The sequence below is a fragment of the Toxotes jaculatrix genome, chromosome 7 (assembly GCF_017976425.1).
Source record: "Toxotes jaculatrix isolate fToxJac2 chromosome 7, fToxJac2.pri, whole genome shotgun sequence".
NCBI classification, from domain to species: Eukaryota; Metazoa; Chordata; class Actinopteri; family Toxotidae; genus Toxotes; species Toxotes jaculatrix.
In genome coordinates, this window is record NC_054400.1 from 22,122,796 (window position 1) to 22,140,343 (window position 17,548).

General features: G+C 41.8%; 2 protein-coding genes across 3 annotated transcripts; one reads left to right on the forward strand and one right to left on the reverse strand.

Annotated features, from left to right (window-relative positions):
- Positions 1-256: 256 nt before the first annotated feature.
- On the reverse strand, positions 257-15,000 carry LOC121184456 (poly [ADP-ribose] polymerase tankyrase-1). Of its 2 annotated transcripts, XM_041042115.1 has the most exons (28): positions 14,529-15,000; positions 13,610-13,834; positions 13,211-13,306; positions 12,796-12,832; positions 12,319-12,394; positions 10,828-10,848; positions 8,913-9,007; positions 8,762-8,828; positions 8,334-8,520; positions 7,898-8,019; positions 7,470-7,561; positions 7,198-7,276; positions 6,875-7,046; positions 6,097-6,176; positions 5,640-5,785; positions 5,255-5,420; positions 4,935-5,154; positions 4,471-4,580; positions 4,009-4,197; positions 3,524-3,773; positions 3,309-3,391; positions 3,043-3,163; positions 2,822-2,919; positions 2,627-2,701; positions 2,310-2,415; positions 1,984-2,170; positions 1,639-1,795; positions 257-1,528 (listed from the first exon to the last, which is right to left on the reverse strand). In XM_041042115.1, exons 1-28 carry the CDS (start codon positions 14,977-14,979, stop codon positions 1,442-1,444), a joined length of 3,795 nt encoding a protein of 1,264 aa, XP_040898049.1. In that variant the 5' UTR covers positions 14,980-15,000; the 3' UTR covers positions 257-1,441. The 2 variants fall into 2 exon arrangements, with proteins under 2 accessions (XP_040898049.1, XP_040898051.1); XM_041042117.1 differs by lacking the exon at positions 10,828-10,848.
- Positions 15,001-16,514: 1,514 nt separating this feature from the next.
- LOC121184462 (E3 SUMO-protein ligase KIAA1586-like) lies at positions 16,515-17,420 on the forward strand. The gene is made up of 2 exons (XM_041042123.1): positions 16,515-16,610; positions 16,736-17,420. The coding sequence occupies exons 1-2, from the start codon at positions 16,607-16,609 to the stop codon at positions 17,002-17,004; spliced, it is 273 nt and encodes a 90-aa protein (XP_040898057.1). The 5' UTR covers positions 16,515-16,606; the 3' UTR covers positions 17,005-17,420.
- Positions 17,421-17,548: the final 128 nt, after the last annotated feature.

Consider the following 17,548-nt stretch of genomic DNA (forward strand, 5'->3'; position numbering starts at 1 on the left):
TTCTTCATGGAAGAAAAGTCTTCTCAGAGCAGAGAACAAAGTTTACTTACAGGTGGACACTTGCTATCTTGATTTCCTCGCAAATAAGCGCTGGTTTAAACGTACTGATATTCTCCCCATTGAATGACTATCAAGGTCAAATCCTACCTGATATCTAATGTGTGCAGAGTAAGACAGGAACTAAAAGTCTCTACAGAACTGGCCAGACTGTACGAATTAAGACACACTTCCATAATATAAACACTAAACAACAAGAAACTGTTAATGGGGACATTTATTTAAAAAAAAAAAAGTTGGGAGAATCAAGAAGGCATGAAAGGAAAAAATTCAGATGTCATTTACAGTTGAACTCAAAGATACTGTTAAACAGCAACAGTTATACACAACCATTTACACAACCTGTACAAATATTTTTTTCCCGCAAATTTGCAATTTAAATTCAAAATAACTTAAATAGGTTTCTATGTAAAAGTGCAAATCCTTATGGGATGTCTGTGAGTAAGACCATGGCGACAGAAGGGTGCTTTGATGACTTGTAAGGCATCACAAGCACATTTCAACATATACCAGCTCTGCTGTTTGAAGCACAGTCACATATAATGCTTTTAATGTACACCATCCACACCTTGTGTAATTATGATGCCTTACATTGCATTTAAGCTCCTGATCACACATCCTCTCTCATGCAAATCAATATTGTAATGACAGTAAAAGAGTCTCAACTCCTGTGATTTGACAGAGAGCCCTTTCTCAGTCGAGCACGTCTCACCCTGAATAAAACCACTAAAAAACGTTTCACTTCAGTGTTTGTAGTGTTCTTGGGGTGAAAGTTTGGAAATCGTCAGGATCTCAGCATAGCAACAATGCACTGTTACCTGTTTGGTAGTGTTATAGGTTAGCATTAAAATCACAGTTACCAGAGGCCATTCTGTACAGGATGAACCCAGATTGGGTGTGGCAGTAGTAGTCCACAGGTTTCAGGCTTTGACAGTGAGACAGTGTGTGTGTGTGTGTGTGTGTGTGTCTGTGTGTGTCTATAGAGGTGAAGGGTCGGTGATTCTCCACAGTCACAAGGCATGAGGCGACAAAGAGTGGCAAACTGTTAATGCTGATACAAAGTCTCTACAAGCATCCTCCTGACTGGTGAGGAGGGGGGAGAACTAACCCACACACGCTATTGGGCCTTACATGCTTCTGTATTAACATGCAGCCGATGCAAAAAAAAAAAAAAAAAAAAAAGAAGTGTGTCATCAGCACTAGAAGGAGAGTATTATACAGTATATCTGCTCATAAAGCACTGGTCACCATGGGTTCTACTGGATAGGAGACTGGAAATGTGTTTGCTGAATAAAAGGTGTTCAGGCATTTGCAATACAAAGGAGAAAATAACAAGCATCGAGTCCTTGTGTGTGTGTGTGTGTGTGCGTGTGACATAAAGTAACTACGACTTCTGCTCGACTCCTGCAGCAGACTGGGCTGCGCTCTCTGGTTTAAGGATCTGGTAGGTGATGAGGTACTCTGGGTAGGCCTGGGGGAAAATACAGCAACACGTTAGCCAACATGAGACAGCGGGTGTTCCCTGTATTTTTTCTTAATACTGAAGCGTGAACAGGATTTAGGGAAAAAAACGTCCTTTACCTGCTCTCCTCTGTAGATGACGTACTCAGCGTAGGCTAGGCCGTTTACGCTGGGCCGCCCGATTACTGAATGATGTCCTGGGGGAGCGTGGGCCATCTTCATGGCACTGAACTGTAGGAAGGATTTCCCCAGGGTCACTCGACAGAACAGCATTTGCCTGAGAGTTTAGACAAGAAGAGAAAGCTTAGACAAGTGTCTATTCACACAATGTCACATATAAAACCTTTAATTTGATAAAGAACAAAAAAGGAAACAAAGTAGTTTTACAACCATTGTTTAGTGCTGTGGTTTAGTATGAAATTGCATTAACTGTAATGGTCACGGTTCATTTCAAGTCAAACTTACCTGTGACACAGGTAGCATGAACGGTCTTTGTGCGTCGGGCAGCCTGTGCCTCCACCGATGCCGTAGACGTACTGATTGCTCTTTGAGGAGTTCTCTGCAAAGTAGATCCCTGCTCCAAACATCCCTCCTATGTAGGCGTGGCGCTCATCAAAGCCCTTGTGGATGATGGCGTTAATGAAAGGGGAACCTTAAGGAAGATGTGACGACAGAGGCAGAATGATATTACGTACAGTGACCGACATGCAGAACTTTTCACAGACACACGTCAACAACGGCTGATGCTGACACACAAAGCAAACAGATGGTGTGACAGTGTGCGTGGTTACCGTGAAACAACATCCGCTCGTTGTGGTGGTTGTGGTTCTCATCTGCGATCTCCTTTTGCCGGTGGGTGTAACGTTCCCTCAGCTTCTTATTTACCACCTTCTGGATCTGTGGGGCACAACATGACACTTATCAAACAGGATGCTGGAGTGTTACGTCTGCTTTATACCCAAGGATTAACACACAAATCTGGTGAGGTCACGGTTTTCAGTTTTTATTAGTGTCATCTACCAAAGAGACAGCTGTTATAAAAGATGTTCAGCGTTCTGTGGATTATCACAGCGGGCAGAAGAAATACAGAGAGACTCCTGGTTCAGACCTTGATGATGTTGTATCTGCTGAACACGCCACCAGCGTTGCCTCCATCTCTGTGCTCTCGGATGGTGCTCTGCATCTGAGTAACACACAGCATAATCACTGCGATGTTATCATAAGGCACAGTATTACAAGAACGGTCCTGTCCTGAATGTTTCCTGTCTGTTGAAGATAAAAAAGAAAAGAAAAAAAAACTCACCTCCTCCTCCACAGACTGGTACTCCTTGTCGTCTGGGGCGAGGTCTATCAGAATGGTGCCCTGGTTGGCACAGTGGAATGTCAGGTATGGGTTGGCACCTGAAAAGTACACAAAGGTGAAAATTTAAAGTTGATGTGTGTAAGGTTTGAAAATGTGTGATTTTGGTGATAAAATGGTAGTAAAAAAAAAAAAAAAAAAAAATCCCCAGGATGCCTCCTCACCTTGCTGGCCGCCCAGCAGCCTCTCAATGCCCTTGATAAGCTTGTGTCGGTGGCCGTAGGCGTTAATCCCAATCTCCTTCAGCTCCTCGTGACCCATGTCAGCCAACACATCCAGGGTGATCTGAAAAAAAGGAGATAACAAAGCAGTATGAGAAGTTTATACCAGCCAGTAAAGTTAGTACGTTCTTTTTTTTTTTTTTTTTTTTTAGTAAAACATGCTGTGTACAAACTCATCCCAATGCTATACAGTCATGATGGTCACTCACCTGCTCCCTCTCAAAGATGTCCCTCAGGTGCTCCAGGCCCAGACTCTTCAGGAACTGACTAATGTTCATGTCCAGCATTGTCACTATGAAATACAGGGCGTTTGAATGAACAATAAACCAGAATGTCAAAACAGGGTTGGTCACACTTTGTCCATGTTCATATTTTTCTGTGCTCACAAGTATTTGTCATTATACTCTACATGCAACACACTTACTTTCCCCTTCCTTGCGATCAGTGCCTGTGGCTCCATCTGCCACTCCAGAGGTGCTGGCGGAGGTAGCAGCAGCAGCCAGCTCGGTGAGCGGCCCAGCTAGGTTGTCTATGCTGCTGGCGGCCGACAGACAAGATGGTGTGGAGGCAGGGGAGATGACTGAGGCGCTGACCACGGTGGCCTGGGGTTTAAAGCAGCTGGGCAGGGCATCTGGTGGCATGGCGTCCATCAGCAAGGCCCGGATATCATCAGCCTGCAGGGACGGCAAAGAAAAACTAGTTGATAGGAGCCTTTTTCAGTTTTATTTTTCAATAGATTCATCTACTATACATTCTATTTTTTATCAGTCCAGTAGAGTGAAACATAATGAAAACATAAAACTTCTTAATTTTATGATGTGTTTTAAAATAAGTCATTTGCCCATCACACAGCTAGGTCTGAAAAACTAATTTCACAGTAATTCCTAAGCTGCTGACAGAAGCTGTTACCGTGGCCAGGTCCAGAGCAGTCTGGCCCTCTTGGTTCTTCATGGTGGGGTCGGCTCCATGAGCCAGCAGCAGCGCACAGAGCTGTGTGCGACCCTTCTGGGCTGCCTCATGCAGGGGTGTGAAAGCCCATTTGTCTGTAGCATTCACACACGTATTGTACTTGATCAGTAGGGCTGCGATGTCCACATGCTGTGAGGAAAGGAGGCAACACAGAACAAGTCAGTGTCAGCCTCTGAGCCATAAAAAAATTAAGTTAAATAAAAAGAAAAAGTTAGCATTTACAGAGGCTTCAGGCCAGACCACCAAACCAATAAATATCTTTTTATTGTGTTTAAAAATGTTAAAAATTCACAATTTTGAGTTTTCTGTGGCTTTAAGCTTTTTCAGTGAGTAAATCAAACCCTACATGATGTGTATTTAACAAGAAATGTGTTTGTTTGTGTTTATGTTGTTAAGACTGACCCCGTAAGAAGCAGCGTTATGTAGAGGGATAAGGCCTCCTTTGTCCTGGGCGTTGACATCAGCTCCATGCTCCAGCAGATACTCTGCAACCTCAAGGTTGTTGTAGCCAGCTGAAGAGAAAGAACAAGAATCAGCATTAAAATGCCAGATTTTTTTTTTTAATTCTGTGAAAGTGCAGCACTTTAATGACTCTTTTCTTTTCATGTTTCATATGTTATTTATTCCATCAAAAGCAAAGCACATTCACACATAAAGAACATAACTTTAAAGTTAAAAAGCACATACAGCATCAGTGACAAAGCTGCAAGCTTTTCACTTCCCAACTTTTCAATAGGAAACTAGGCAAAAGATCAAAAATCTTTCAACTTCCCTGTAAATGCCATTTCACGAGTGTGTGTTTGTGCTTGTAGTTGGTACAAAGAAGACAAAGCCTGTCACACATTAAAGCTGCTCGTATTGATTACCTGCGAGGTGAAGCGGTGTGGAGTTGCGCCCCTGTGTGTCTCTGCAGTTGATATTTTCTGGGGAGCAGAGTTTCTGGACTCTGGCCAGGCAGCCTTTCTTGGCAGCATCCAGCAGGGCAGCATCTCCCCTCAGCAGGTCCTGGATGTCCGTGTCTCCGTCTTTCACCATGTCCAGTGGCATGTTGCCGTCACGGTTCTTCTTGGAGGGGTCGGCTCCGTGCTGAACAGGTCACACAGATCATGATGTTAACAATCACCAACACAGGACAGAAATGAATCTAAGACGATGGGTGTGACACACGACAATAATGGATCCTTACTTTGAGCAGCAGCTTGCAGATCTCATATTTGCCTTTTGCTGCGGCCTCGTGAAGCGGGGTGAACTTCCACAGGTCGGCTACATTAACTGAAGCTCCGTGTCTGACAAGCAGCTCGGCCACTTCATAGTGACCATAGGAGCATGCGTTGTGGAGGGGGACCAGACCACTGGAGGACAGGAAACAGAAGAGAAGCTCTTTACACCAGAAGAATGAGGCGTTGTGCACCTACTTAAAACTGTATTTGTATTTGCTACAAAATAAACATGAACATTTAAAAAAAAAAAAAAAAGCTCCAAAAATCCACATACATTTCATTCATTCATTACATTTTCATACAACTACCATCTCACCTTCAGATAGGTAATATGGTAGCTGAAGAACTCACCCCTTGTCTTTGGCGTGGACATCAGCTCCATGGTGCAACAGGTATTCAACTACAGCCACTCGGTTGTAACCAGCTGCAAAGTGTAGAGGAGTGGAGTGGCGGCCCTCCAAGTCCCGACAGTTTACATTCTGAGGGGTGCAAAGTTGCTGCCATACACAGAGACAATGTAATGATCAGCAAATCAACTCAGTAGTATGTTAACGGGTTTGTAAGATAATTAAAATGTGGCCTTCACGGTAGTCTGTAAACCACTGCTACTAGTAAGCATGTGAAATTTCAGTACTACAAATTCAAGAAAACAAAAAACAGCTCCAGCGTACAATGATGATTTTGTTCAGACGACGGAAAAGTAGTTTTTGCTGCCAAAATCAGCAAGTGAAAATCACCTCTGAATAAAAACAAAACAGGTACCATGTCTAAAAATTGAACTGTAGCCACTGCTACAGAAGAAACTTACTTGCACTGTGTCCAGATCCCCGGCTTTGGCTGCCTCCAGAAATCTGTAGTCCACGTCAGAATTGCGTGTGGGAACATTTTCTGGAGAAAAAGAAAAAGGAAATTGATATCTCATATGAAAGTGCTATGATCAGGGTTTAAATCTGAGACATCCCCCCAAAGGCACATTTATAAAATTAATCCCGCAACAATTAATAATAGTACACAGCTGTATATGAAGCCTATTACAGTTTCTCCTGTTTGTTTTCTAATTTTCACAAATTCATAAGTGTTTAAATTTTTACTAGTGACTTATTTCAGCTGCACTCAGTGTTCTGAGTGAACCAGAGGAGCACGTTCAGCCACAGAATGACTAGACGCTCCACTGAGCACCACAGGAGGTCCACCCTACATCTCCACTGGTATTCTTTTGTTTAACCACCGTTAATTTACCGTTGACCCACATCACATTTTTCATTCAGTGCACCTTTGCAAATTATGGCTAATCTATTGTTAAATTATTGTTAATCTACTTTGCACGTTTCCATTTTTGCACTTTTGTCCATACTGTGATTCCACCTCACACATTACTTTTTTACTCTGCACATTTGCAAATGTACATTTTTCTATTTACTTACTGTGTATTCATTATTTTTACTTAAGTAAAAAAGTATTTATTTATTCATTTATTTATTCGTTATTTATTACTACTTAGTTTGTAATAAAGCAATTTTCTTGTGTATGTTCTTTCTCAGACTTGAAATAAAATCTAAAGTCAAACTAGAAGTGAAGCAGCTTACCATTTAGAATTTGTTGTACGGCCTCATTGCCCATCTGAGCAGCAGTGAAACCCTGCAGAGATACGATGGAGGGGTCGGCACCGTAACTCAGCAGCAGCTTGCATGTCTGAATGTGACCTGCCAGCGCGGCTCTATGGAGAGCTGTCTGACCTAGTGTGTCCACAGCATTTACCTGGAGTCAGAGGAGGTGGAGTTAAGGTTCAGCAACACATTTTTAAAACACACACATTTCAATATACAGAAAATTTCAATACGCATTTCCAAAACTCATTTACAAGGCCGTGCAGAATGAAAATGTAAAAGGTCAAAGTGAAACAACAGACCTTTGCTCCATGTTTCTGCAGCACCTCCAGTATATCATTGTGAGCTCGCTCAGCAGCAACATGCAAAGGAGTCATAAAGCTGGAAAACACAACAGACAGGATGTTGCCTGTGTTTATGATCCAGGTTACTGCTGTACAAACAGATACCTTTAATGTGCAGGAACATACAACTTTCTCTCGTGGTGCTTTTCTTTTGTTTTTAATTTTAATGGTTTTATCAAATTATATTCAAAATCAACATAAAATGCAAAAACTAAATGTTGTGGACTTACTCTTTGTTCTTCTCATTTATGTTGGCACCTTTACGCAGCAACAACTCAGTAACTTGCTTCCTCTTAGGGTGGGGGGAAGCCACAGCGCAGTGCTGAAACAGACATCAACATTAGATTTGTGCTGGAGGCTCAGTCAAAAACCTGCCAACCCTGGAAAATGTTTCTGTAAATGCCAAACCACTAAACCAATAACCAATCACATACAACTAACCGTAGCTACATCAGCACTAATCATACAGAGAATAGCTGACAAGAACACTTTTAATTCACCAGTTAAATTTTCTTCAAAATTTGAGACATTTTTCTGACATAAACAGAACTGAAACCAATAAGGAAGGTAGGAAAATGAGCTCTGTCAGCGGTGATTTTACTTTCCAAACTGCACTCAAATGTGAAAGTGATCTTGAGCCTTAAGGCTTGGTTCTGACCAGAGCTGTCTCGTTGGTCTGAGGATGTTTGAAGCTGATGATCTCCAGAGCCAGCGTCTTCTTCACTTTGGCCATGTCTGCCTCCCGGGCTGCCTGCAGCAGCGAGTGACCTTTGAATTCATCTACATGGAAGAGAAAAAGAAAATTATTGGAAAATGATTTGTGTTTCATGGTTTGATTTTTTTAATGCAGTTTGAGTAATGTCAGACCATGTGTTTAAGTATTTGATTGACGCATTTTGCAAAAGGGTTAAAGTGATTCGGCTCGGATTTGAAGGCTTATACCAACATTTTTGAACTGCCAACATCCAAACAAACAGCTTCTGCTTATGAACTGAATGCATAATATAACTATATTGTGTAAGTGAGAGTATTCTCCATAAAATGTCACTCTGTGTGTGTGTGTGTGTTAGCTGTGTGACTGAGAGAGAACTCACAGGTGAGCCTTTCTTTAAGCTCTGGGGTGGGGGCCATGTCCACGGCACTCTTGCTGTGACAGTTTAGCAGGGTGGGATCGGCCCCGTGGCTCAGCAGCAAGGAACAGACCTCCACTCGGTTCTTGGACGCCGCCTCGTGGAGGGGAGTGAACTGCCACAAGTCCATGGCATTAACACAGGCCCCATGCTGCAAAGAGAACAGCACATCAGAACACGATACGCACAGGACATGAACTATTTTCAGAATCTGGAACGATCAAAACAGCGAGGGGAAAATAAACATTATGGAACTGTGGCAGCAGTAAACACCAGTACACATATGCTGTGTTCAACTATGTCTGCAAGGCCAATTTTGACTTTGCTGTTTTGAACAACCCTGAAATGGCAAACACATAACATAGGAAGTGAGAATTTTTTGCAGGTCTTACTTTAAGCAGAAGCTCAGTGACCTCAAAGTGACCATAAGAGCAAGCATTGTGAAGAGGAACCAGACCACTGCAGGGGCAAGACAGTCAGGTTAATGTCAATAAAAGTGGCTGAACAATAAATTGAGTTCTTCAGATGTCCTCAGTGTCTCACCCTTTGTCCTTGGCATGAACATCGGCTCCATGCTGGAGAAGGAGCTGAACAATGCGGACACGGTTGTAGCCTGCAGCCAGGTGGAGGGGCGTCGACTGTAAGAGAGGACAGCTCGTTAGCGCACACATATCGCCGGCTGCATTAGCGAGTACTGCCTTCGATGGCCACGGGAGCAAGCGGCTGATTAGGGCCAGAAGCAATGTGCTATGGCAGGCTATGCTCTGTGAGTTGCAGATGAATGGAGGATATGATGCAAGGTCAATGGAGTTTGTGGGCAAATCCAGCGACAAATTCATTTGCTGTCCATACTGTGTCTGACCTGAGTGAGTGACAACAAGCAACTTTAACATCATTACTCATCTACCTCGACTTCCATTTGATAAGATCAGCGAAATAAAATACTCGGCTGGGTTTGAGAGGTTTAAAAAGAAGTTTTACGTAGTGAGCCGGAAAGAAAGAATCCACTAGTTAGAGTATTAAATTCAAAATGGCTGGGAAGGAATTATGGTTGGGATTCAATAGCCTGTAGTTAATTTTTATCTAGTAGTTAGTAAAATTCCCAGAGTTGTAAGCTCCAAGTCCTTTGTATTTTTATGAAGAGCGCAGGACATGTAGATAGTTTATCTAGCTAAATAATAAAAGATGGCAAATCTTCTTTGAATGTCTGTGAATTATATTCATAGAATGTCTTCTATGAATATCATTTACTTTGGGCTCTTAAATATATTTATGTATAATCTTACTTGAAATTCTTGAAAGTTAAGATTTCAGGAAATTGCTATAAATAATTGCTATTAAATAAGTGGATTTAACAGTTTTCAGGTTTGATAAAATGCTATCGAAACCCAACCGTAATAGGATGCAGTGCTGCAGTAAGCAGGTTAAGTGTTTGAGAAAGCATCTCTGCAAAGCTATTAGAAGATCAAAATCAAAAGGCTTCATGTCAGTCAAGAAAAATAAACATTAGCCTGAGCAAAGCTGCAAATCCATACTTCAGTGGCACTTGTTTTCCATTCAAAAGTCTAGCTCGAGTCAAGCTTACAATCAAAAGGAGGGACATCATTTCAATTTCCATGCAGTGATATTAATGTAAAACCCAGAAACCAACTGTTAGATCTCAAGCCACAGTGACACAATCAAAGAGACGAGACAGTCGGATCGTGGAGGCATCATTCAGTGTGGGATGAAACAAGCAATCAAAAATCATTACCATGGAGGGTAGCACAGCACTAGAATGACAGGTGAAATGTAGTCCATTCATTACCGCATACCAACTGATCCAACAGGGAACGTGAAGTAGACACAAGTTTCACAGACACATATTCAGGATTCGCTTGACAAAATGCAGAGGGGCAGGCCTTCAGGCATGCATGAGTGATCATTGTCACAAATAAATACATATATGAATAAATTAAAAGCCAAATCAGATACTGACTCAAGAGCAAGTGATTGAAAGTTGGAGAAGTGTGGGTGAGTGTGCAGAGGAGAGGACAGACGCTGAAGAAAGCAGGCAGTGCACATTTTGAGCTCCTCTCCAAATACAAAGAGATGAGTCGTCACCATGACACCAACCCAACTCATTCGCCAACTTGCTCACATGCTGCACATAAACACACTCTCACTCACTCACTCACTCACTCTCACTCACACACTCACACACTCACACTCTCTCTCTCTCTCTCTCACACACACACACACACACTCACACACACTCACACACACACACACACACACACACAGAGGAGCATCAGTGTAGGATATATGAGTGACCCGTACACCCAGGTCGATGATGTGCAATTAACAAGTGACAGCCAGCTTATTGGTCAAATAAAAACAATGGATTAAAGGAATAAAACAAACAAAAAAAGATCACAACAGTGCATCAATCAAGTGGCCGTTATCAAGGTCAACTTACCAGCATTTTTTGGGATGTTGACTGATCGACAAATGTTGCCAGAGTCACACGGAAAACAAAACGAAACAAAAATTACAAAATGACAGTATCTTTTCACAGCAATCCTTTTCTCCCTTCCTAAGTCAGTGAAACACAAGCTCTAGTTATAAATCCATCAAACATGGTCTGAAATGAAATGTGACACCTGGCCAGAGCAGGTAAATAGATGGAGGTTAAGTGTGACTTCTCCTCCTCGGTTTTCTCTACGGCTTTGTGAAAAGGCAAGGACTGGTTAAGGGTATGTGGCCCAGTGTACACTGATATTGTGGCTTAGATCATGCAAACTACAAATATACTGCAAAGGAGGAAGGGAAGGAGTAATACTCTAACTGCTGTTGAAGAAAATGTGGTTAGGAATGAATAAAACAAGCTAACACTGATAAAAAGTTTGATTTTTATGGAATAGTGTTGGTGATTATGTTTTTATGAGTTATTTACAAAAATGAAATAGCAATTTTGTCAGATAAGACAGGAATTTTTTCAAGAAAAGCATGACGGATAAAGAAAAAACAGTGTCTGACACGACGTGGGAATGAAATGCAAAAACAAACCTACACCAAAATTAGCAATGCTAAATGCTGACGTTAGAAGATAACTATAAAAAGTGCATATTTGTATAATTATGCTTCTAGTCCACCCACCAGCAAAAAGGAATGAAAAAGGAAAAACACAAAATTAATGTCAAAAATACCGTATTATGACCTTAACAATGATTGCATTCTAAGAAAGTTCCAGCAGAGGAAACACAGAAAATAACTGAGTCAGATAAACTAAATAAATAAACTACTGCAGATACATAGACTGACGTCTTGTTTTCTGCTCTGAGCGGATGCTTGTGTACCTCAATGGATTTCAAGATCACAAAGACCTTCACTCCAGCATCTGGCATGGAAAAGTGATTATGGGGAAGAAAAGACAGATGCTTCCATCTAGACACCTGATCCAAACATGTTGAAAAACGATCAACAAAAACACTTCACTGTAAATACTTTGGCTCCATAAACTGAAAACAAAAAACCCTTTGTTTTTTATGGTGAAAAGAAAAAAAAACACCTGACAACACCCCCTCGCCCCTGCCCCCACACACACAGCAGAACTAAACCTGCACACACCGTAAACAACAAATGAGGTTGGTAAAGTCAAAGTCGAGATGTTATGACAGGAGCAAATGGATGTCAATGATGGTCTAATGAGAGTCACACATGCATAATTAGAGAAAGAGATCCCCAATAACCGCCTCCCACAAATCCAATGACATTAATCATCTTTATATCTGCACCAACACAAACTAATCCAGACATTGTCAGACTATACACACGTCTGACTAAAGAGACCTTCCTGCAATTTTTAAAATACAGTATAATGATTCTGCAACCGTGCACATGTATCAAAAAAGTGTTATGAATGATATCTGTCTGGTGTGATATGGTGTGGTACTCGTGGCTCATTTACCTTGCGGCCATCGCTGGCATGACAGTTGACATTTAATGGAGTCAGCAGTGCCATCAGCTTTTCTTCATTTCCACTCCTGTAATTACATGAAAAAGACTGATGTCATTAAGTATTCCTCATTAAAATCGCTATTTCCAGGGATTTTAATGAAGAACCTGAATTCCACAATCTAAATGGTTTCACAGGATTTCACAGATGATATGAATGCAATACTAGACTAGATTAAACTAAGTACTACCTTCTGCTACTTTTGTGTGTTTTTACTTTATACAAGTATACTTTCCACCAGAATGGTTCATTACTGTGGTTATAGACTCACTGCACCTTAACCAGTTCTTGTTACAGCCACAAACACAGCTAAGAATGTCCCTTTTTAAGAGTAAAGTCAAACGTAAACCTGATGAGCAAAAAACAAAGAAGGTGTTTGATTCTGGCCAACATGAAACATGAGTACTGACCAGTCAGACTGATACTCACCTTGCTGCTTCCAGAAGTTCATCCTTCTTGTATTCACCTGGATAAAAATAAACACCAAGATTAGCACCAGGAGTGCCAAGCACTTTACTTAAATGTTAGCATGTGATGTAACTTACGTGATACGTAGGCTGTTACTGGCCATGTTTATTTGGTAAATGGATGCACTCTGTACTTTGCAGGAATCATTCCATGCCAGAGGACTACCAGAACTAAGTTTGCTAACCTTTGCACTTTGGTCTCTTTCTAAAGAGAGGATGCAGTTCATCTGACCAGTGCGTTACATTTTGAGTTAAAGGTTATTATCTGTAAAACAAAGCCTTATTTAGTCCTGTATTCATATGTCACTGGCTATAAAAGTGGGGAGTTTAATGACTAAAATGGAAATGTGAGAGATAAGCGGCTGAGAGGGACTGACCAGTGAGAACAGCCTTGGCTGACGGGTCAGCTAGATCCAGAGCAGATTTTCCATCAGTGTTGCGGATGTTTGGATCAGCTCCATGTTGTAGTAACACTGAGTGAGAGAGGTGCAGATAAAAAAAAAGAAAAAAAAAAACATTAGTTGTGTACACAGCAAAGAGGGTGGTAGACAAACCCTCAGGTTGTTTGCTAAATTAAAATTCTATCCTGGCACCATCACTCATTTCCTTCAAAAACCTTTGTCTCAAAGTCAAACTTTTATATCTAGTTGTCTCTTTTTTTTGAGAACCTTAGCTAAATTGCCTTTTGACACTTTAGACTGGAACTGTGTTTAAAAACATTCATCATAAATGTGCAGAATTGCCCGTGCTTGGACACAATCACCAGGGATCCTTACCAATGCACACATCTATCTTCCCCTTGATTGCGGCCTCATGTAACGGAGTGTAGTTCCAGTTATCTCTGGCGTTGGGGTCTGCCCCCTGACACAAGAGGAGGCTGACAACTTCTGCGTGGCCGAAAGAGCAGGCATTATGCAGGGGGATAAGTCCTCCATCATCCCTGGCGTGAACATTGGCCCCGGTCTGCAAGAGGTGCTCCACCACATCTTTCCTGCCAAAACCTGAAAGAGGATTAAAATGCATTTAAATTCAGCTTTTCCTCAATGTTAAGTTGGGAGTGGTGCACGTACACTACAACTAGGCCAGCTATACTATCTAAACATTGCTTCAGAGTAATTACAACTGTATGTTTCAGATGTAAATACAAACAAATATTTATTCACTAAGTTATGAAATATGATCCTAGTTGATACACTGCAGCATCATAACCTAAGACCCATGATTAACGTGACAGCTGAGTTTGCATTTATTTTGCTCAGGAGAACTTATGCTAACGCAAGCTGCAACGCAACGCAAGCAACACTTAACTCGTAAACTTACGCTGTGCTTCACTTCTTGCTAATATTATACATGAAACAGCGATTTCCTTCGTTCCCCTCTTGTTTGCCAAGCTAAAGTGGGGGTCGGTTTGTGTTTTCTCGCTTTAGGTTTCGAGGGAAGCCCGAGAAATGTTGACGGTTGTCCGTTTTACAATCAAATAAGAGGGCATCAAATTAGCTGGTTAGCATTCCCATGCTATGAACCCAGACGTGATAAACTGTAGTTACATTTAACGTCATCCGAGGGGTAAATGCCAACAGACAGGTTAGCAGTAAACACGTCCACACAAACACAACAAGGTTAGCTAACTAGCCGTTACAGCCAGTTAGCTACAAAACATAACGCTACTGTATCATTAGCTTAGCTCATCTTTACCCGCAGCGAAATGAAGGGGAGTTGATTTTCGACCAGCCATGTCCTTCGCGTTTACGTTCACCGAGTCGACAAGTCTCTTTACTCTGGATACATCTCCGTTACGACAGGCCTCGAACAACTCCCTGAACGCCCCACCGATGCCGCTGCTACCGTCAGTGGGACTGGTAGCTCCAGATCCGGGGCTTGAAACGCTGCTACTGCCGCCGCCAGAGGTTGTCGTGGTGGAGCTTGCACTGCTCGCTAGGACCGGGGCTGGTAGGTCCGGGGAGGCCAGGGCCATCTCAATCCCTACGCTGCATTCCCTTTCATTCTCCGGGGTTCCGACGGCCGGGGTCAGCAGAGCCATCGGCGGAGAGGCCGGGGGAGCGCCCGAGAGAGAGCTGTTTCTTGGCGGAGACTGTAAGGTACTTTGCTGTTGTTGCTGCTGCGAGGAGCGACGAGACACCGCCATTACAGCAGCTCTCAGGCGACAATAAGAGCTGGCCCCCCTTTCCGGTGAAAGTGGTCGTGTTTCCTGTCAGCTGTTTACTCTCAGTGAGGGCTGTCCGTGGAAAAACCCTCGATTATTATTTATTTACAAAAAGGTGCCGAGTGCACACAGTCAAATCACAGAAAATCGAGTTTGTTCCACTTATGGCAGATATTGTTTACCTTAAGTCTTTTCTTCATCAGTCTAAGGTTCATTTAGCTTTTTATCCTTTCATCTTTCTTCTATACACACGCACACACACAAACACAGGGCCATTTGGATCAGAAATCCTACAGTTGCCAAGTATTTCCCTGATACAGTGTGCAGTTTTTGTCACCTTACAGAAAAAATATTACTATAATACTGACCAGCCAGAGACCATAATATTTCCCTCACTGTACAACGAATTACAAAAAAACCCCAACCCAACACAGACTGTATGCAAAAAGCATCCAAACGTCCTTTGTGGTACGACACATGGCCATTTAATAGTGATGCTGCACAAACGAGTGATGAGTTTAAGTTGTCAGGACATCAAGATGCAAGGACAGAGTAAGTAAGAAGTAACTGTAGTGTCTTTGTGTTCATAACAGAAGACCCACTTAATCAAATCAAGGACCCAGATATATAAAAAACAACTCCAACAAATTCAACATTAATACTGAGATTAAAAAGTAATTAGTTCTGTGATTAAAAACAACAACAACAAAAAGCCATGTTTCACAGCTAAATAAATCAATGAATTATCAACCACAGTCACACAGTCCACTTGTGGTAAATATACTGGTGCATCTGGTGACATTCTTAGCTGTAAACATGGAGAAGATAAATTCACTTAAACTTTAAAACGTTTCAGACTGAGGCAGCAGACAATTCACCGTTGGATATCTGTGGCCACTCAGAGGCTCCTAGAAAATAAAGACATAAAAAGCATGAATGACCCTCAGCTTCAAAACAGGCCAAGAGCCTGAAAGCATCCAAAGACAACGTCAGGCTCTTCACATTGGTTAATAAATAAATATATACATACAGATGTTATACAGTTAAAGTTGAGACATTAAGGTTTCACCATTGAGTTTACAGCTACAGTATATGGATGCAGAGAAGAAAGAAGAGGGGTTCTTTCTTATGTTATTATGTATGTGTTTTTCTGGTGGATGCAGGAGAATGGATTGGGGTAGACAGTCACTGTGATTCTGTCTGATTCCTTTGGGAAGTATTTATTGTAATCAGTTATAACCAGTGGTGTAGTCCAGGGTATACACCGGTATATGGCAAGTCAACCCAGTCTACCACCACCAGGTCAGAACATACAGAGGCAGTAAATTGCATCTCCAGTTTATTAAAAAGTGAAGCCTCACACTGTAACAAAAGGTGATTTTGAATGTTGGTTTAGTTAGATTGTTAATGTAAAGAGGGGGACCCATGTCTTGCTGATGACTATTGTGATCATAGTAGTGTGTGTGTGAGAGAGAGAGAGACAGGGAGATGCATAATTTTTGTTGTTTTTTCTGTAGACATCAATAATGACTGGCAAGATCTGTGGTGTGCTAAACAAACACAAGACTTCAAATCCAAGAACCCCTGGTTGGGATCCAAAAACAAAAAAATGGGTAAGTTTAGATAGATTGCTAGTTAACTAACTAGGTAATTTCTGAAACTGTGTGTGTGTGTGTGCAAAAGGACCATGCACACGTACAGCTGTGGATACAGTAGTTACATTGTTTATGCTTCACAGGATGTCTGGTCTGTAGCAGTGTGAACTCCATTGGGATCAACAAGGAGCAAGGTGTATCACTCTCAAGAGAATGGATGAACTTTGAAATTCAAGTGTCTGCCCATGAAAGTAGAACAAGTCTGTCAGTCTTGAGAAATAAGGTGAGGAAACATGCATTGTCCAAGGCTCACGCTCAGGCTGTGAAGGTGGCAGAGGAACAGAAAGAAGCTGCCATTGAGAATGCAATGGAGACCATGACTGAGTCCTACATGAAAAAAGAAGAAAATTGAGTATACCCACTTCTCCATGGACCACTACACCACTGGTCCTCTCCCACTTGCCGAACCACAGTGTGAATGGTATCTTCCCAGTGATTCCTCAATTTTCCTGGTCCACCACGAGGAGTCATGTTCCACACTAACACATGACGGGTGCAACACTGAGCTCCTCACCTTGGCATCATATGTCCTTTTGTTCCTCTGAGCAGACTTGTTTGCATTCTGTCTGGCAATAGCATATTCTTCTTGCATTCCTTGCCACTACCTCCTTCGGTAGGTAAGTTAAACAATATGTCAATAGGAAGTCTTGGAGAGCGACCGTACAATAAATAGGGAAAGCCCTGTCACCTCTGTAAGTGTACAGTTATAAGCAAATATGAGCTTATTCAGAGACCAGTTATACAAGCTTTATTTATTCCACATACATAATTATGTACATGAAAAGCTGAAAACTGTATGAAGATACATGCTGTGATTTACCATGTAAACCTGTATAAACTTGTTTATAAAGTACAGAATTGTGAATAATCTGTCACAATGACAGGGTCTGAACATT